We start from the raw sequence: 20,682 nt of genomic DNA, 5'->3' as shown, positions 1-20,682 counted from the left end.
ACATATACTAGACAGATGGACAACACTACATTGCCAAGAATTTTTGTTTTTCATCAGTGTGTGTGGTTCAGTCGATTATAATTTCACCAAACAACTTGTTCATGGAGCCCAGCAGAAGAAGGCTAATTGAATTAAATCTCTCTAAGATGTATTGTCTCCGCACACTTGCCATTCTAATAGCCTACCGCCGCTTTCCTTCCATGTGGAGAGACACATGAAGTATTTATTAACAAATAATTTATTCAAACATTAAAAGCATACAAAGAACTTTTTTAAAAGGGTTTGAAGACCGCTATGCTTGACTCACACTTCATCATGTTTAAGGCGTTATCTTTTTTTCTTTTTAAAGGAAATGCAGTGTATTGAACCTGTTCAGTCTATGGGGAAAACAATTATACTTGGTACTTTAATGGACTCTGCAGAGACCATTTTCTTCCAATTGCTTGCTAATTTGAACCACCCATCAAGACAGACAGATGATGTGAAAATGAAAAGCATTATAGAATTTCTTAAGAGTCCTGGAAGATGGCTGCTTCAAACCAAAACGTCCACACAATTCAGTTCCATTAATTAAACTGGTATTAGGTTTCCACACAAAAAGCGAGTTTTGAGGCTTGACACTTCAAAAATAACTGGTGAGTTTTCAAGCATGACGATGTCCCAAAAAAGGGAACGGCAGACTAATAATAAACAGCCAATTCCAAAAGGGCTCCTCCGTGTGTGTGTGTGTGTGTAGGTGGCTTAATTATTAAAGTCGAGTAGGTGGACTTTTTGCTCATTAACTCACTAGATTGTCCACTGGAATGACTGTAGAGGAAGCACTCCCTGTGAAAAGATTCTTCGATTTACCATCTGATCCGCATTTAAATGCACTGACAAACCTGTAACGACACTCACACAGACACTTAGAGGACATTCAGCTAAAATAAATGAAGAATGAAATGAAGATTTGCTGAAGTTGATCTCACCTCTCAAACCAGTCAATTGTTCCATGAAGGGCAATGGGGCACTGCCCCACCAGAAGGCTAATGGGTCCAAAAAAAAAAGCTTGACAATGTAGCAATTCGCTTGTCACTTTATTGTCTAGAAGACCATTCTTGTGCCAGTTTTCTTGTCGTTTCTTGTAGTCCATGGTTGTTGGCTTCTCATAAAACGCAAAACTAATAACTCATGAAAGCTCATGAATTTTTGAAAATTCAGCCCCGAAAGCTAGTTTCACTTGGCAAAGTGAAACTTGCTAAGCGAGAAGCCGTACAAAAAGATCTCATGTCGCCATGCCCGAAAAGACACAAGAAATCGCTCCTTTTGGTTGAATGACATTTTTAGAGTTCCTTCAAAAACAAGCTAGAGTGAAAACCCCTACATAATTTGTCAATTCACATATTGCCGGATTTATTTTTGGAACGTACCGAAAAACTCGGGGGGTGAAGCTAAAACAGGGAATTGGCATTTTTGTGTGCATGTGGGCAGAGCATGGTGACAAAAATCTATCTAATTTGTTTGATTCAATACCTGAAGATGTTCATGCAAGACAGTTTTTCTGTCCATCCAACATGACTCAATCAGGGTATGTGAGATGTTATGAAAGAAATCTTTTGAATTTCAAGCCCTTTTTACAACATTGGAGCATCTTTTGAAAGTGGCTACAATTCAAGTACTCAGTAGGAATCAATCGTAAAAACTTTTTTTTTTTCATTCTGTAATGCCTGCATGTGTAAAATGTTTCAGTTCCACTTAAAGGTGTCCATTTTCTTGGCCCATGGAAATTGTAAAAATGACTTCACGAGTACGTATGTGATGGTAAACGGTACTTCATTTACATATGCATGCATTTAGTCAATATTTAAAATGTAATTTTTGTCATACACCCGATAAGGCACTTCGGGTCCTATGTGGCCCCCGCAAAAGCGCTGATGAAAAATTGTGGGCCCATCCATCATTAAGTTGCACATCCCTAACATAGGTGGACAAAGAGACAAAAGTAATTTAACATGCGATGACGCAATCACACACTCCCGTTATTCCTGGCCGGATATAGAAAGTGTGAGTAATCCGCGCAAGAGATCCAGTAATCTTATAATCCCTCCGCCATAATGTAGTAATGGTCTCTCCAAGCTTATCTAAACTAATTTTCCCGGTGGAATACAATCTCACATAACCGATGGTGCAGGAAGAGAAACAGCCCTCAGTGCAGCAATCTTCCCTGTTGGAGCTTTGTTTTATTTAAAAAAAAAAAAAAACGCATACACATACACACTGCCAATTAATTTCATTCCCTCTGTACAAAATAAATTAAAAAGACAAATCGCATGAGTTGCGAGCACCTATTGGTTGAGCGAGGAGGAAGAAGAGGAGGCGACGCGAGGCGAGTGGATCAGTTGTAGGAACTCGGCGGTGAAGACGGCCTCGGCGCACTCCTCCATCACATCCTGGAACTCGGCCGCCACGTCGCCCGCCGCGTCCCACAGCAGTTCGTCTGCCAGGCTGCAGCGTGACAAAAGAGACCACACACACACACACACACACACACACACACACACACACACACAGTTTAAACGTTAGTTGTGATAAATGATGAGATGCAGAGAAGTGTGCTTGTGTGTATTTTACTTACATATACGCTTACATATAGACAATTGACAATATACAATATTGCTGACTATTCATGACTATTCGCATCAGTCTATATGACTTATTCATTCTGCTGATAGGAATATTTTTGAGATTTTTATTCGCAACTGTTTACATACCGTGATATCAAAAGTCTGCACACCCCTGTATAGCGTTTTGTGATATGAAAAAACATTAATGTGACCTGTACAACTTTAATTAAGAAAAAAAAGAAAGGAAAAAAAGAGAGAAGAAATCAAAATAAATGGCGATGATGTTGTTGCACAAGTGTGCACACCCTCTTATAATTGCGTTAGGAATTGACCGATGACATTAAAACTCATGATAGCACAAACCTGTCACTATTAAAAGTGCCTTTGATTAACCCCTTATATTTTGTTGTTGTTTTAGTAGGCTTTTTCTGAGGCCTGAAGGTTTTGTGTTACCACTGACTGACATTTGGAACTGTTTAGAATTCCTACCACTACTTCCAGCTGAAGAAAAACAGCCCCAAGGCATTGTGCTTCCACGACCATGCTTCACTGTAGGTATGGTGTTCTTTTGGTGATGAGGGACATCCAATTCTTGGTAATGTAACTGTTGTTATATGGTATAATTAATGCCTTGGAAATTATCTTGTCCCTTTCTCTTGACTGATACCTTTGAGCAATGAAATCCCTCCGATGCTATGGAATCACTCTGCAAGACCATTGTGGTCTTGTGCTGTAAAATGTGACTTAAAAACGTCAGGAGATGTCTCCTGCCACAGCTGAACTTTATTTGGGGTTAATCACATGCACTTTAAATGTTGACAGGTGTGCGTGCTGACTCCCATTTAACATGAATTTGAATGTGACTGATTAATTCTGAACATATCCCCACTTATAAGAGGATGTGCACACTTGGGCAGTCCCATTTTCCCTCTAAATGATTTCATACCCTTTCCAGTTGAGTTTTGCCGCTTTTAGGTAACATTAATGGTGGAAGAGTTTTACCATTATATTTTTGTATTTTAGTTTCATAACATATGTAATATAGGATGAATTGACAATGTATATGCCTGCAAGCCTAAAACGAGCTTCCAGTGTGTTTCTGCAACAGTTTTGTTTGCCTCAGATGCGCATCTATTATATTATTTATATATTATTATTATTTCTGAATATTCATCCAGTCGAAGAAATAAGCAAGTAAACGAGTGTTTTGTGTATAAGAGCAGCGGGCAGATGTGACATGCTGGCATTGTTGAAGTGCTTCTGCACATTAAAACGTGACACACGGCGCAGATGTGTCTCTCCAAACGTTAGCGAGTACTCGTAATAAGGACTCATTAGTTTGTTTGTGCTCCAACGCGAACATGCTTTAAAACAGATGAAGAATCTCTGAGGACATTTGAATCTCAGAAAAGATAAGAGCAGGAGTGGGAGTCGTCTTCTGCACTGCAGCAACTTAACAATTCTGTTGAGTATGTAAATTGGAGAGAGAGAGAGAGCAATAGAGTGGATCATAAAAATCTACTTCATCCTCTCTGGGAATGAGAATGCCATGTCATCAACAAACACACCCGGCAGTGCAGTTTAGTACATGTCTAATTAGAACAACCACACACAGGGTTTTCACCAAGTGCACAGAGAGAAGGTCTGAGAGAAAATATGCAAATATGTGTCACAGGTTGGATTTATACTGCAGGGCAAGTGACCCATTCTGATTGTATGCCCATTAACTAGTAACTCCATAAGCATTAAACACTGAGCCGCGACAGCACAAGAAGTAAACAATACATACACCAGACAATTATTTAAACATTCCATACTGTAAGGTTTCATTGGCTGACTTCGTTATTTAATTTAATTTAATTTTAATTATAATTATTTTAATTATTTGATTGATTAAAAAATCAAAACAACACAGAAAGTCGGGTCAAATTGACCCATAAATGGATCGGTCCATTTTTTATCCATAATGGGGTTACTTTTGACCCAACTGTTGTTAGAGTGTGTGTTTGATTAAATTCACGCTTAAGTGAGTGGTAAGAATACAACTGTATATATATGTGTATATATATATATATATATTTTTTTTTTAAAGGTTCGCCTGCAGCACAGTTTCACAACATATCTCGGGGGTTTACTTCTGTTCATAAAAAAATCTTGTTACATCCATAACATTTGGGAGCCTTGTTACCTGTCTGCGATGGACCAGAAGTTGACGTCTCCGCTGGCGCCCTCGTGAGCCGCGTGGAGTAGGTATGAATCGTAGTCTTCCCGGTAGTGTCGAATGTTTCTCAGCATGCCGCCTGGCACGCTGATGACCGTCTTCACCGCGCCATCCTCCTTGGGACCGGGGAATATCGGAAGGCCGTTTTCCCGAGATGCCTCCTCCATCAGGCTGCTCTCAGAGAGGACTCTTTAGTGAGAGGAAACAAGAAGATGCTCGTGCGTCATGATGGCTTTTCTTCGCCTTGGCTCAAGGGGCCATGTTTGATTTCGAAATAGACAGATGGACCAGGACATTTGTGACGGAGGTAATAAATCAGTTTATGCAACAAGGCTTGGTTAGGACTGCACCAGCCTAAGTTGCAGTGGCAAACTCAACTATTTATGCTCCAAGTGGGTGGAACGCCCCACACATAAATGGTATTATTCTTTTGGAATGTAAAACAACACTTTAAGGTTGGGGTGTGCCTCAAACATAGAGTAAACATGGAGCATGCCAGACCAACTAAAAGGCAGGTGCAGTCCTAATTAAGCTTTGTTGCATGAACTGATTAATTTAATTAAAAAATTATGTAATACATTAAAGCCTTATGAATGTGTATTTGCAAAATTAATTTACTCATGTATTTTATTAGTTATAATCACTCAGTTGAAAATAATGAGATAAATTAATTTTAAAAAATTATATGTTTTAATCAACATGGGGGTGGGGGGTAAAGTGCAACAAATATTCAAAGACCCATGATGAAATTTTAAATTAAAGAACGGAACGGAGCGGGCCATACTTTAACCACCGCCCCTCCCACCTCCAGATTAAGACAGAACGAGTTGGATCTGACACATCAATTTACTTAAGGGTGGTGTTGTTGTCTGAGGTCACGATGATGAATTTGGAAAGCGACGGTTTGCAGAGGGCTCAGCTGGGCACAGCTGAGCGCTTTCTAATCCTCCCTACTTGGACGGATCGGCCTGCTTCTTGTGCTCTCTGAGCTATATTTAGTGTTGCGGCAGTTCCCACACACACGCCTTTCTCAAGATCCACTTGTGCTCCTAAAAAAAAAAAAAAAAAAAGACTTGTGGCCCAAAACATACTAGAGCTCTTGCTTCATCACATCAATTCTCCGCCCCCCAAATTTGCGTAGAATACAGTACGTAAGGTAACTTCTCCAAGAGATGTGTTTTTAGTTAATTCCCTGAAAGAAAAATTAGAAGTTGTACAGCATAGATCCATAGAATGCAGTATAGCAACTCTTCCAAAGGACGTGGCTGCTGCTGTCACACACTAAACATCGAGTTGCCTTGTGATTAAACAAAAAATTGGTTAGATGGAACCGGCAAACTTCTTCCTAGTTTATTCTTTACAAGAAAGGGAAGAAGATGTCTGGAGCAAAAGCACGGCACGCAGTCAACCATGTCCGACTAACAGATCTTTGGTGCCATGTGTTTCAAGATTATTTTAGTAAATAATTGTGCTATGATTGTGAACAGGTGACCGCTCAGTGTTTAGTGACAGTATATTGTAAGTCAGAAAACATTGTGTGCTGAATTTGTTATGCTCTCCTATAGGGGTGTGAATTTCCTAGTACCTGGCGATTCGATCCGTATCACGATTCATAGGTCACGTTTTGATTCAATACCGATCAATCCCAATATGAATCTATAAATTGATTATTGCGATTTGTTTTGTTTTTACTCAAATTTAGAAAACACTAATCAGTAAACTTGTACATGTACACTGTAAGATGTGTATGAAAATGTATTTATTTATCTAAAACTTCAGGCTTATAACTGTGAGCCACAGTATTTAACAAACAATGTGTTGCAATCTGTTTTTTATGTTTGAACAGCATTGAAATAAAATGTTAAGGCTTAATGTTCCATTAATATAACAACATTCTTTCATGCTTAACGTGTGAACCCTAACCCCAAGTATGACGTTTTGTTGAATATTTCTATTTGTAAAAATTATGTTTAAACATCGATTCGGCCGCATATCAAATCGATTCGAGAATTGCGCCCTGTAATATCGCAATATATTGCTGAATCGGGTTTTTTAACACCCCTACTCTCGTATTTTTTCCTCTTTCTTGCAAGGTATGTATAAGACCATTTTGAATATATTGCCGCTCCCCAGTAAACATTTGTGATGACGAGATGGTTCCATGTTTGATATAAATGTGCTAACAGTTGCCATGTTAATCAGAAGACCTTGAGTACTGCATTCTGTGCGTCTTCTCTATTTTCTTGTGTTCTTTGCAAGGAATACGCTCGAACGACAACTCTTATTGTTTCCCAGTGAACGTTGCATGTTTGTAATCAAGAGCAGCTTCATGATAAGTTGAAGTGACTGCTGCTGCAATGATTCGACACGAGGTCAGCGTAAATTCATTCTTAATGCAATTTCTTTCTTTCCTTTCTGGGAAAGACAAATACATCTTTTGGCGCGTTACAGGAATATAAAAATCATTTCCACGAGTTTTGAATCATATTTTCCATGACAGGCATTCATTATATAGAGGGCATATTTCCACCAGAGGAGTCTCAAAGTTGACTCAAGGATATGCCAAGAAAAAAAAAAAAAAAAAAAAGAGTCAGCCAGCATGAAGACAAAGATAGTTTGGGGATAGGATAGCTCATTGAAGGCCTGCTGAGCTTTGAAGAGTGGGAAAAATCAATGTGGAGGTTAAAATCTAAAGTGTGATTGTTTCAGCTTGCCACTAGCCCACAATCTTTGACACTGACAAACACTTTAATGCATGGCGATCAATGATGTCCTAAAGTGATTGTTCGGAAGTAGAGAGCACATTGTCTGGAACTGCAGCCCCTCAAGCAAGAGAGGTGAGGAGATTAAAATAAAAGAAAGAAAGAATACTTGAAAGGTTTGGAATATTACTGAGTGAGTCCTTCATCTTTCTATCGATTTTGATGGAAGACACCAAAGGTCAGCCAGGGTGGCGGCCTGACCAGCGTCTGTGTCTGGACTCTTCACCGTGGATACATAAATCTTATCTTGCACCATGAAATCTCTCACTATTGTATCAGCGCCCGTGTGGAGTCATCATTCTAGTTTACTAGGCTTGCGAGAAAGAGGACCGACTGTACAGACCAGACACACGGCAGGTGCTGTCACACTAAATAAGGAGGTGCCTCATTGGTTCAAACATCGGCTGGTTTAAAATGTTGATTGGTTGGTACGAACGTTGGTTAGTTGTTTTTTTATTTGGTTGGGCGACTGTACAGTTGGTTTGAATGTTTTGTTGGTTATATATTCAAACTTGGTTGGGTGTTTGCTTGTTTGGTGCAAACGATCAGAAGTGGGCACTTCCGGCAATCGTCAAATCCCATCATCAATTACGATGCCCACCATTCGTCGAGTGTACAATGATGTCAGTCCTCGAAAAAATACACAGGCTGATCACCGACTGAAGCAGGTTTTTGTCGGTCGACCGCGGTGAGTAAAGACGGCCCTTCTCATTCCGTATATTTTTGCGAGGCTTTGCATCATTAATGCAGAAGCACTCGGTGAAAGGTGGGAATCATCATTGACAGGAATTGACGATTGATGGAAGTGCCCATCTCTGCAAACAAACAATATTTCATTGTTCTGGTTGGTTGGTACGAATGTTGGTCGGGGAAAACATTGATTGGTTCGTTGGTACACAAACATCGGTTGGCTGATACCAGTGTTGGTTGGTATGAATGTTATGCCCCGTTTAGAAAAAAACAAAAATGGTAAATCCTTCTTTGGTTAGACAAAATCATAAAACCGATTTGTCAAAAACGAGGGATATCTTGTGAATTTGACGATTGTTATATTTTTGTTATTGCTGCTATAACATTGTTCTCAACTGCCTACAACAAAAGCATACTGTAGCTGTATGCTGTTGTTAGCGCTTCAAAGTGTTATTTTAGCATGGATGTTAGCCGCACACGCTAGGGCAGCTCGTTTCCTCAAATTCGATTACTTCCTATTTAGGAGTAGGACCGGCACACACTGACATATCCTGAAGGATAGATACATGTTGACAAACCTCTAATACGGGTAATATTTGAAACTGCAGTACATATGCTAATCTTAAAAAGCAACTTGCAGCCTCTAAAAGTCAACAACTGAACACTTTTTCCATCCATCTCACCCCTAACGACTCCCCGTGTTAAATTTATTTGCCTTCGAGGGGGCCTGGCACGGCAGGCACACACTTCACTCGGTAAGAACCAAGTTGCTTCATGCACATTGCATGACTTGAGAGCACCTCTGCTCCTGTTCTCCAGTCAAAACAAGTACCATCTATTTCAATCAGTCCTTCTGGTAAGACATCTGAATGGGTTGGTGTTAATGATGATGATAACGTAGTAGCATTTAAGAGTGCTTTAGAGTGATGGTACATTAAAAAAAATTAACATTAAATGTCATAAATACTATGCAGATGTGTCTAGAAATTATTTTATGTTTTTTTTATAATCTATCTAATTTATTTATTTAATTTATCTATAAAAATAAAAAAAATAAAAATAAAAATAAAAGAAATTATTTTATGTTGTGAATACAAGAATTCTATTCATTTGAAGGACCTTTTACCCAGTAAGAATAATCAGAATTTAAATGTGTATGTTTTTGTCATCAGAAACAGTCTGCATTTGTTAACTTCTTCCTTTTCTACTGGCTTGTCGCAAATTCCTCGCCCATCTCTCTCTCACAGGTTCTTCATTAATTCCAGCAGTTGGGCAGCTGCAGGCAAAGCCCAAGGCAGTTATGCTTTTTTTCTTTGCGGAGACAGGAAAGGTAGCCAAAAAGCAACATTTTTATCCTCTAAAGAAAGAAGCGAGGCCTCCTCATGGGAAAGAACTTACAGTGACACTTCACCAGGAACAAAAAAGAGTGTTGAAGAAAAAAAAACATTTCATCCAGTCTAGAGGCCTAATTATGGAAAACAGCCAGTGGCCTCCTGTGTTCATTTGCACAGTCAGAGCCCACATCTTTCCCTCAAGGTACACTCTAACCCAGAGTAATGTACCCTCGAGAGCTTATTTTTGTACTCAAATGCAACCGTTTGTACCTTCTATACTCAGCAAGCATAAATCTTCTTGCTTTCTAAAACGGCTGTACAGTTGAAACGAATGAGAAGAGACAAAATGATAGCAGAACACAGAAAAAGACAAGACAAACCCACCCTGTCTCCACGGGTTCTTCCACAACAATATCAGCGACCGGAGGCTGCCTCAGCACTGGCTTAGTCAGTCTAATGGGCTGTGGAGAGCTTGGCCCCGAGCTTGGAACCTGGACCTGAGAGCCTGGGAAGCGCAGAGAGAGGGCAGAGGTGGTGATGGGGGAGGTGAGTGTGAGGAAATAATTGGATTGGGTTACCACCGTAACACGTTCTCCAACTAGAGGAGACGTAAGGAAAACCAAGGTCGTATTCACACTAGGCCATACTCCATGAATGATTTCCAAACGGTTCTATTTCTATTGGGTAAGGTCAATCCTCAATAATTGGTGAGAGTAGTGATCGCATGTGGCCGATCTTGCGATGGACTTCTTAAACTGTGCTTTATTTTAAGTGGTTAGGTTTATTTCTAATGTGCAAGCTGGTGTTTATGAGTAACTGACAGGAGGACCAATCACATTAATCATATGACAGGTAAATTGCACGGTTGATTGGTGGCTGTAAATGAGCCTGATTGAATGATTCCTAGTCATTCTGTTTCTTTTGTGCAAGGTGGTCAGTATCATGAGTAAATGTGTTACTGTCTGTGCCTTGGGCTTTTTATTTTTTTACTGTGTGGATGATTTGGAGCCATTCTGTTGTTTGTTATTGTGCAAACGGTGGCTATCAATAACTGGTGAGAAGAGCAACCGCATTAATCACATGACACGTATGTTGCACGTGTGTGTGACTGATGTGGACTTTCATTGCCGTGGATTATTTCTGGCCCACCTTTTCCAAGCATGCCAGAGGAGGAGAAGTGTATCGATGTTGAGCACGCATCCGAGCACTCCAACTAGCCAAGCTGAAATTAAGCGTCAAGTAGGCCCAAGCATGGCCCAGATGGCCCAAGTTGAGCTCACCCTAATCTTAATGGAGCGTTTAGAATGCGTGTGGCGGGACGAAGAGTACCTGCTGGCTGCTTCCACTGAAGAGCATCAGAGTAGGCGATTGAGGCGACTCGTCTCCTCACTTGCTCCTGGTCCCTCTGCTCGGAAACACATTCGGTAAACACGCTGAGCCTCCCCTGCCACAAGCGGCAGGGCGTTTCCACTCTGACTTTTACCTGAATCTCCTCCATGCGTTGCAGCATTCCTTCCAGGGTGGGGGCTTGCAGAACCCGCACTGCTGCCTCCTCCAAGAGCTCTTCCGGGAGCGCCTCGCCTGCCTCTTTGGCACTCTCGGCCACCTGAGGAACAAGAACCATTAAGGCACATTAAGGGAATCGAATTCAAGTGCATCTGAGGCTTGTTTAATTGCTGAGCTAAGAATAGTCTTTGTGGTTCACCCTCGTTGCAGCCTGCTCTGACAGCTTATTCCTCAGCGACAAGCTGCTCCTGCTCCAGGACTCTCCGAGATGCTGAGGTAAACACACAAATGAAGATAAACGGCACTTGAAACGCAGTTACAAAAGCCCAAAACAGCTACTGAGAGACATTATACTGCTGAATAATGCATCACAACACAGAAACTACCAAAATATGCCCCCTGAGGAGCTGTGAAATGGTCAATGACATCAGACCAGCCTACCAGGAGACTTTAATTCTCTTGAACATCCTCCAGCCGTGCCGTGACATCATTGTCGCATCACTCTTATTTATCAACATGATCTTGCCTTTCATGTTCAAGTGGGAAAAGCCAATATTCTAGCATTGTTTTCGCCAAGCAGTACAGCTTGGTTCAGTCATGTACGTAACGTAAGCATGCTTTTGTGTCACATGTATTCTATTGACTGTAATGTTAATGTATTTGGAGAAAAACAAATAGCACATCTGCTGTGAACCTGATACACATTTTGTCTTTTGATTGCATTTGAATCAGGAGAGAAATGGAGACGCACTTAGCCACCATTCAAATATCTTTTTGCAGGAGAACATTAGGGAGACTCACTCAGCAATCACTCAACTAATTTATTCATGCATTAACGTCAACAAAGGCAGCTGGGCAAATCAAGATTGATGTCGATGCCAAGTCCTTGAATGTAGATATGCACAATTTGAGTTTTATACAAGTAAAAAGGGGACATATTATGGAAATTGTACTTTTTAATGGCTTGCAGTATGTAACAGCGGGGCTAATTTACATAACCACACACAGTGTTTCAATTTCGATGACATGACCTCGACAGGAACAATTCAGCCCATTGGTTTTCAACCAAATGAATGCTGGTCTTGCCATTGGCCGAACCGTTGGTGGGGTGGGACGAGGGCTGGCTTACTGCATGAGACAAATCTGCCCCTAAAATGAGCCAAATTCACCAGGGCAAGTAAAAATGTCTATAATTCATAATCCTTAGGACATTGTGATGAACAAAAGCCCCAAACGCGTGATTAATACACCTTGGAACTAGGAATGTAATGATGTGCAAAAATCACGATAGGATAAATATCACATTATGAACCTTACAATACCATAATTATCAGGATATTGTGGGGAGGTTGGTGAAAAAAAAAGAGCTTTCAATACTGTATAAAAACGATATTGCGATATTGTAAAAAAAAAACTCACATTGGGGGTGTGGGGGGGAGCACAACATTGTGTTTTTGCACGTAATAACAGCAGTGACAAAGAACTAGGCTTGGCCATTTCATGTCATGTCATGCCATAACACATCATTGCCATGTGCTTATATTGGCTAAGCTGTGCAAAGAATCATGGTCTACAATGTTATGTTCTGCTTGAATATGCATTAAAGTAATGTTTTTAGATGGAGATGTTGAAAAATATTTGTTTGTATGACTGACTTGTGGGAGTGATAATACAACGGCCAAAACATTCCTAAATAAAAGGAAACTGCAGTAATAACTAACCAGAACTGCACAAATGGAATACAACCTGTGTTGTTGCGTTTAATATCGTGACATGACAACGACGATATCGTGGCAATTTTTATATTGCCATTCTCGTTACATCCCTAATGGGTATCGTGTGAAATTGTGAAAAGGATGCATAATAATTTCTACTTAAGATACACAGTGAGACATCGCCCAACCTTGGCCTCATCCAGAAGCGGCCTGATTCTCTCTTGCACCTGCTGCTCAGCCCTCTCGGCCCACTGAGTCGGCGAGGCAACCTCGGCCCTGTACATCAAAACACTTCATTAGTGTCATTCATATCCAGTTGTGAACATTGGCCACTCCATCTGCATACATCTGCCCGCTGACTTTAACCATACCTCAGTCGTTGAATGCGTTCTGCCTCCTCTTGTGTCAGCTGGTTAAGGTCCTTTAGTCGCTGCGTGGTGATCTTGTCCAACCAGGCGCCTCTACGGTGAACAAAATGTTGTGTCTTATCAGTATTTTACAGTAATAATACTGACAAATCCCATTCTGAAGGAACCAGTGAAGGCATAACCATAACCAGATAACAAATGGAACTTACTCTAATATAGCAAAGTGTCTGTAAACATAAGCAATGCAATTAATCCATCCATCCATTTACAATATGGCTTATTATGTTCAGGGTCTTGGGTGCGGGAGTCTATACCAACTGGCTTTGGACAAAAGACAAACTACATGTTGACATGCTGGACTGGTCGCCAGCCAGCCGCAAGGGCACATATAGAGACGGAGAACCAGTCACACTCAGTTTTGCTTTATTTTAGTTGTATTTATTACTTTCTCTTTTACAACTTTTTTTGTGATGACACCACAGAAAGTGTCACGATAAGAATAGAAAATGGTACTTAGTGTGACACAGGAAAGCCCCTAGCAGCTCAGAACAACACGAGCTATAAAGTTAGTTAAATAATAACTATGTACATTCATTTGACCAGGCGTTTAATTAGCATCTAGCACAACCAGAGACAAAGCCAATAAATTGCACATTTTTACTATGCTGAAATCATGTTATTTTTACATACATTGGTTAACTGCTTTTTATAAATTACTGTTGAAATGTATTTTAAAATACTCCACAGATAGTGAAGATTTTCACATGTTCCTGATTCTTTGGGAGGCCCAATTGTGGTAATGATGTTTTGATTAAATAAACATATGAGGAGCAGAAAACCAGGCCACGAATTAATCCCCCACAAAGACAAATGACCTCGATTTAGAATTGAGTGAGCGGTTTGATTAATTTATTGCGGAGAGTAGAAAAATAACTTTGAATAGTGAGTGAAGCCTGCGGCTGCGGGTAAATGGCACTAGAGTTGGAAATAACCCTGTGAATACAAACGAGGGACTTGTTAAACTGACGTTTTTTCTGGATTTGTTCTCTTTTGTTTCGACTACTGCTGTAAAAACCCAACTCAAGCCTGCATAAACATTTAATACAAACATACTGTTTCTGTTAAGCAAGAAAGAAGAAAAAATATTGGATGCCACCTTAGTGCTTCATTCTGAGCTTGTTGCTTCTTTTCCGAGATCGGGTGGGCCTCTCCACTAAATCCGACGGATGTTTTCTGGGGGCTCGATGGGGATGACAGCTTAGCGGGAGACGATAGGCATCTTGGCTCAAATGTCGCCTTGTGACGAGAGCTGTGAAGGCGACAGACATTTTGAAACAACAGAAGTAAAATGGCACGCTGTCAAAAGAAGGCCAAGGCATCAGCTCATGTGGGAATGGCCAAAATGACCTTAAAATGGTCACTACAAACTTCCTGTGTCTTTTCAAGTATATATTGTTGATACTTTTTTGAAGGACTACTTCATGATAGACGTCCCTACCAGATTTCATGTTTCTCTGTGAAACTAGCTTCAGGGCTGAATAAAAATAATAAGCTTAGTTAATACTAACTTCATGTTTTTAGCCAAATTGTCGAAATTTGCTGCTATGCAAAGTCAAAATCATGATCAAAATTTTGTATATTCTTGTCCATCCGTCTCGTAAATGTGGTTCAAATTTGGTAGCCATAAGAAAAATTTTCTAGTCGGATTTCATTTCTAATGGACCCTTGAAAATGGCCAACATGTCCATAAAATGTCCACTTCAATCTAAAATAGCAGATTTTCTTTATGTTTTCAGTCATGGCTTCTTGAGACTTTTTATACTTTCATACTCGGGGACAAATTAAGTAAAGTGTTAAAAATACAGCTTTAAAAATTTTAATCCATCAAATAAATTTAAGCGAAAATCCATTACAGTGTTTCATTATGATCATTTTTGTTCTATACTTGGTGTGAAAAATGCCACTATTTTTCTAATATAGTTTTCTACATAGGTACATAAAAATACAATATTTAAAATAATTGTTGTTAATACAGCTCCTCTTTGCAACCATTCATTATGTCTAGATTTGCCTAATGAAGTGCCCAGTGAATATAGACCAAAATGACACAAAATGCCTTTTAGAGCAGTTCATGAACCCACTGAGAGTTGCAAGTATAACTTTGACACTACGCAAACTCCATAATCAACACATAAGAAAAAAATAGGCAGCAAGAGGCTCACAGTGGCGGTGAGAGAGTGTGCGATGACGCCGGTATCCACGGCACTAACGGCTGCCTGTGAGGAAGCTGATTGACTCGGAGGCGAGAAGACACTGTGGGATCCTTGAAATGTGCCTCCTCCTTCCCAAGGTCGCCCTAACAGGAAAAAAATCATAAAATTATACGCTGTGTGCCAGCATGGGATAATTGTGGCATTTACAATATCAATGAATACCTTCACTTTTGAAGCATGGTGCTTTTTTTTGCCTGGGGAGTTTCTCTTGAGCTGCTGCGGCGCCCTCTGTAGGCCGACTGGCCTACCTGGTCCATGCTGCTTCTGCACTAACATTCTCCGAGCTGCCAACATAACAAATGGTTGACAATCAGCGAGGTGCCTACATTAATTTAGGAGAATGCCAAGAATGTGCAAAAAAGTAACCAGAGAAAATGGTGGCTGTTTATTTATACAAATATTTTTTATCATTTTCACTTATTTGTGTTAAGTGCATAACCCCAAATGTGTCAGTTAGTTGTCGTCATAGTTTTGATGCCTTCGGTGAGAATCTACAAAGTACATAGTAATGAAAATAAAGCAAATGTATTGAATGAGAAGGTGTGTTTAAACTTTGTATACAATTTACCGCCTGGTAAATTTAAAGAAAATACTGCTAAATACTGCAAATGTCTGTAAATAAATATACTTTTAACCATTAAGTTATTAAATTTTAAACTAAATAATTAAACATTCTATTAGATAAATAAAAATGCCATAAACTCATTAAAATGCTCTATAACACTATTGAATACATAAAATACAATTAAATGAAAACATATTCTATTACTGAATTTAAAAATCTATTAAATGAGCAAAAAGTCATTAAATAGTTAAAAACTTGCTCATGAAATAATTGTTACAAAATATATAACACAATTAATTATAATTAATAGTTAATAAAGCCATTGCTTATAATACATTTTAATAATTATTTCTTATTTTATTCTGTGTAATTGCCTTTATATTTTTCAAGTTTGGCACACAGCTGCATGTGCATATGTTCAGTGAGTTCTCGCCATGGCTACTTCTCTGTATATTGGTGGCTATAGGGAGTCCGCGAGCCGCACCGCTTCCTTTCGGTGCTCTGGTGGCAGGCAACATGCTGGGATAAGTGGACGGCTTCCTTTGTGAAGGACAAGCTCGGTCTTGCATGGCTTGCTGTGTCTCATGTTTACTGATGGCGTAGTCCAAAATCTAATGGGAAACATAATCATCAGGTACACCTGCCTGTGATGTGGCACCGTCATTTCTACGTTCATATTTCCTTCACCTCTAGCTTGCGCAGAATTTCGACGGCCATCTCCGGCATGGGCAAGCCTGGCTCTACTTGTATCTTGGCTGTGCAAAGAGAGAGCTGGCAAATCAGCCGGCTCAGTTCTCCACAATGAGACGGGAGTTTGTTGTGACGCTTATCGGCGAGTTGGCGCGTGACCACCTGCAAGGCTTTCAGGGTGCCGCGATGGGCGCCTGCAAGACGTTGGATGGCTGTGGACTGTGGAATTCAAAACAGAAAGTCTTGGTAAATCAGTAACTCTTGGGGAAATTATACAGGCAATAAGAGGACTTTACACCACCACCATTAAACCTAAAAACAGCAACAAACACACTGTGGCACTGTAATTATATTAATTTTTTTGTTTGGTGTTTTTGTACCGCCTGATTGAAATTGAAAAAACGTTGAACTAAAAAATATTTCATGCTTGATGCTTATAGTTGTATTTATATTACCGGTACTCTTAAAACATACCCTTTTCTGATCCCACATGCCCTGGTTGTGCAGCTTCTCTATGTACTGTTGTATCATTTTAATCTAAAGGAAAAAAACAAATACAAATGTTATACTAGGGGCAGAAAATTTGCTTTTTCAATTCAGAAATAGCCAAACTTAAGTACCTGCTGGCGGAGGGAGTAGATAATCCGTGCCGAGCGCTCAGATTGCTTCTGCCAGCGCAACTCCATCTTTTTCTGCTCGCCGGGTTCGAGCTCTTTTACCTCATTGTGATCATTTTTAACACGTAACGCGTCTCCATCAGACAGTTTCTCTATTTCACGGATGTAGTTTTCCAGCTCGGCGTCAAGCTTGTGCATCTCCTGGGCTAAGACATCCTGCTGGCCCCTGGCTCCTGGTGTCTTCGAAGCAGGAGCTTGTGTCCATGATAACTTGGAAGCAACTGGAGTTTTTTTGTAAGGGTGATCGGCGCTTTTCTTGGGAGAGGAAGCCCCACTCCAATTGGTTATTCCATCCTGTGAGCAAAGTAATCACTCAATGAAACTGTATTTGGTCTAATAAAAATAAGTGGTATTGGTGCATCTCGACCATTAACTCATTCACTCCCAACCATATTCACTGAAGCAACCCCCTTAGCTCCCAACTGTTTTACTGGATTTTGACTGATTTTGCAAGGCCCACAGAATATTGTGTTCTATTGCTATAAAAACATGGAACCTAACAAAAGAAAGATTAGAGTCACTTTTCTATCTGTTTCTGTTTTGCAGCAATTAGCATTAGAATATAGCTTAATTTCATCATTATTTAAAAATCTGTTTAAAACAGTGGGGAAAAGAGCATTTTTGCAACATGGCCCTGGTTGATCTCTGATACTCTGCTGCCACTTGCTGGCCATTTTTTGTAATAACTAACACTGCTTCAAGCATTCTCTTCAGTTTAGAGCAGAGGTGGGCATCGAGGGCCGGAGACCTGCAGGTTTTGCATGTTGCCCCTCTCCAACACAGCTGATATATAATCAGCTCATCAGCAAGCTCTGCATAAGCCTGATAACGATCCTGTTGATTGGAATCAGCTTGTGTTGGAAGTGAGAAACCTCCAAAACCTGCAGGACTCCGGCCCTCGAGGACCGAGATTGCCCACCTCTGGTTTAGAGGCTGCATCAAAGCCTTCTGTATGCTCTAGCATAAAAAACTTTAAAAAACATAAATACGTCTTTGGGAGCATGATAATATTTAAAATAGAACATATTTATACGTTTTTGGCAGCAAATTAATTAATAGTTGCTGAAGGAGTGATTGCATTAATTAAGTACATTACTTTGCACAAGAATGTGCCCGTGTTTCTTTTCTTTACTATAAGAATTTAATAAAATAACAATATAGTAAGTACCTGCACAAATGCACTATCGGAGTCATTTCGCAGCTTGAACATATCTTTTCTCTGGAGATCCTGCTGGTCTGGGAAATCCGTCAAGGGGGGCCGTTGAATGTGCAGCCTGGCTGCTGTGGGGGGCTTTTTGGCCATGTTTTTTGGTTGTCTGGCTCCAAGTGGGTTTAACTCTGAATTGAGGCCCTGCAAAGAAAGAAGACAGATGGAACCTATGGCCAGATGGAATGGATAAACCATAATAAATGCTGGTACCAACTACCAACTACCTTTTTCAGACTTTCAAATTCATTCTGAAGCTTGCGGACCTCCTGCCTTAAGAGGTTGTGTTGGTCCGCACCTGCCACCGGCCTCGATGAGGTGGGCGGACGGCCTTTTTGGTTGGAAATCACAGGGCGCCTCTTGGAAGTTGGCTGTTTGGATCCAGGTCTAGTCAGTCTCTCCTTCAGACTCAGTTTGGTTGTCATCTTTGATGGGAAAGAAGAAATAAAACAAGGCAAGTCTTGCTACCCTTTTTTTTCTCCCTACATCACTCAATGCCGGCGTATCCGAGGTTCACTAGTGAGTAAAAATTTTGCTTACAGCACAAAACGAAATAAATAAAAATGAAATTGACCAAGTGATGGTTAAGAACTTGAAAAACTCATAATGTCTACGAATAAGCCAGGCTAAACACAGAGACTTCAATGTACTTCCTTGACATACCAACCAGGGGCACGTGGGGATTCACTGTATTCTGTTTATCCACATTGATTACCTGAGGCAGCGTACTATTGCAAATGTCCAATACGGAAGCATCTCCTGTGGGGTTCGTGGACGACCTGCACATGGCCTGGAAACGGCTCCGCCTCAGATCCCTCTTGGCTAGGTCAACCGCAGCTTGCAGCTTCTCCTCGGAAAGACTGCTGAAGCTGAGACAGCTTTTCACGCTGCCGTCCGCCTCCTTCTGCCGCTCGGCCAGTGGCAGGGGGAGCAGCTTCTCGATGACGATGGCGGCAGGAGGACCCACAGCAGTGGCACGGTTCCTGAAGCTAGTGGGCATGGCTTCATTGAACAACAGCTGTTTTAGAGGGGACATAGTATGAAAAATGTACTTAATGTTTGTAAACTAATAATGTGAAAGCAATAATTCTTCTGAAGCATCGTAAAGAGCAGACCACTTATTGTAAAACAAAGACAATTTTGACACATGCTGGGGAACATGTTACAGCCCCAGACAGTAATCCAATTACTGTACAGATAGTGTTATTTGAGTTCAACGTGTAGTATTGTATACTAATTCGATTTGTAGGATATCCCTCTCTTGAGATTAAAAAACATGAACGTCAACGTACTAGTTTGTGATTCATAATATGACATTTTGGAAGTGTACACCACTAATGTGTAATCAGATGGTGCATACAAAGTAAGCACATTAACAAATTATTGTGAGAGTAACTTTTGTGTTTAATTAGCCATTCAAGTAAACATCTGTGAAAGCTTATCAGATATGCTGCTAGAAATTGTGTGGAATTGCCTTGGCTCAAAAAAAAATGGGAAACACTGAACTACAAGTAGACAAGACAGGACGGGATATGAAGTCATCTTTTACCTTGGTTTTGGACGTCCCTGTGGTTAAATAGCCACCTTTGTGGGTATTTCGGTTTGAAGCCAAGACAACCCATTCGCTACCATTAGTTTGTTGTCCAATGGAAATCATCAGGACGCTTATATCTTAAATTAGTCACTCATAACAGCGAAAAGGACTGCCATGTTTTGTACATCGCATTTGCGTGCTAGTTTCCGTCCAAACAATTCATCCAAACCGGATACATAAGTACTTACGAAAACTGGACAATTATAAATTGTCTCATTAAGTAACGATATACAGTATTCAAAAGTCAATATGTATTTAAAGTTGTCAAAACAACTCGGTGAATTTAAACTGTCGCCGCCATGACAAAAAAACCGCCGCTGACAGGAAGTGCGAAGTACGGAAAGTGAAAGATGTCTAAAAGTAAGAGAAACACTTTTCTGCAATTATGAATACCACATTATATAATAGTATAGTTAGCTACAAGACACTATATTTGTACATTAAAATGAAGTTTTTCCACAGTAGTAGCTTTAAGTA

The 20,682-nt window shown here is 40.2% G+C and overlaps 1 protein-coding gene across 4 annotated transcripts; it reads right to left on the bottom strand.

The window, feature by feature from the left end:
• Nucleotides 1-1,290: 1,290 nt before the first annotated feature.
• kiaa0753 (KIAA0753 ortholog) lies at nucleotides 1,291-20,608 on the bottom strand. Of its 4 annotated transcripts, none has more exons than XM_077566584.1 (19): nucleotides 20,161-20,608; nucleotides 19,327-19,629; nucleotides 18,839-19,036; nucleotides 18,573-18,755; nucleotides 17,348-17,698; nucleotides 17,202-17,264; nucleotides 16,725-16,946; nucleotides 16,471-16,648; nucleotides 15,635-15,756; nucleotides 15,422-15,555; nucleotides 14,356-14,508; nucleotides 13,203-13,292; nucleotides 13,020-13,122; nucleotides 11,316-11,387; nucleotides 11,094-11,216; nucleotides 10,940-11,015; nucleotides 9,995-10,115; nucleotides 4,792-5,013; nucleotides 1,291-2,484 (listed from the first exon to the last, which is right to left on the bottom strand). In XM_077566584.1, exons 1-19 carry the CDS (start codon nucleotides 20,266-20,268, stop codon nucleotides 2,325-2,327), a joined length of 2,982 nt encoding a protein of 993 aa, XP_077422710.1. In that variant the 5' UTR covers nucleotides 20,269-20,608; the 3' UTR covers nucleotides 1,291-2,324. The 4 variants fall into 4 exon arrangements, with proteins under 4 accessions (XP_077422710.1, XP_077422711.1, XP_077422712.1 ...); XM_077566585.1 differs by having other exon boundaries at nucleotides 16,480-16,648; nucleotides 20,161-20,606; XM_077566586.1 differs by having other exon boundaries at nucleotides 1,292-2,484; nucleotides 13,020-13,107; nucleotides 20,161-20,603.
• Nucleotides 20,609-20,682: the final 74 nt, after the last annotated feature.

Source organism: Vanacampus margaritifer, chromosome 5, assembly GCF_051991255.1.
Source record: "Vanacampus margaritifer isolate UIUO_Vmar chromosome 5, RoL_Vmar_1.0, whole genome shotgun sequence".
NCBI classification, from domain to species: domain Eukaryota; kingdom Metazoa; phylum Chordata; class Actinopteri; order Syngnathiformes; family Syngnathidae; genus Vanacampus; species Vanacampus margaritifer.
The sequence above is the reverse complement of the archived record's forward strand: the minus strand, read 5'-3'. Positions and strand labels throughout refer to the sequence as shown.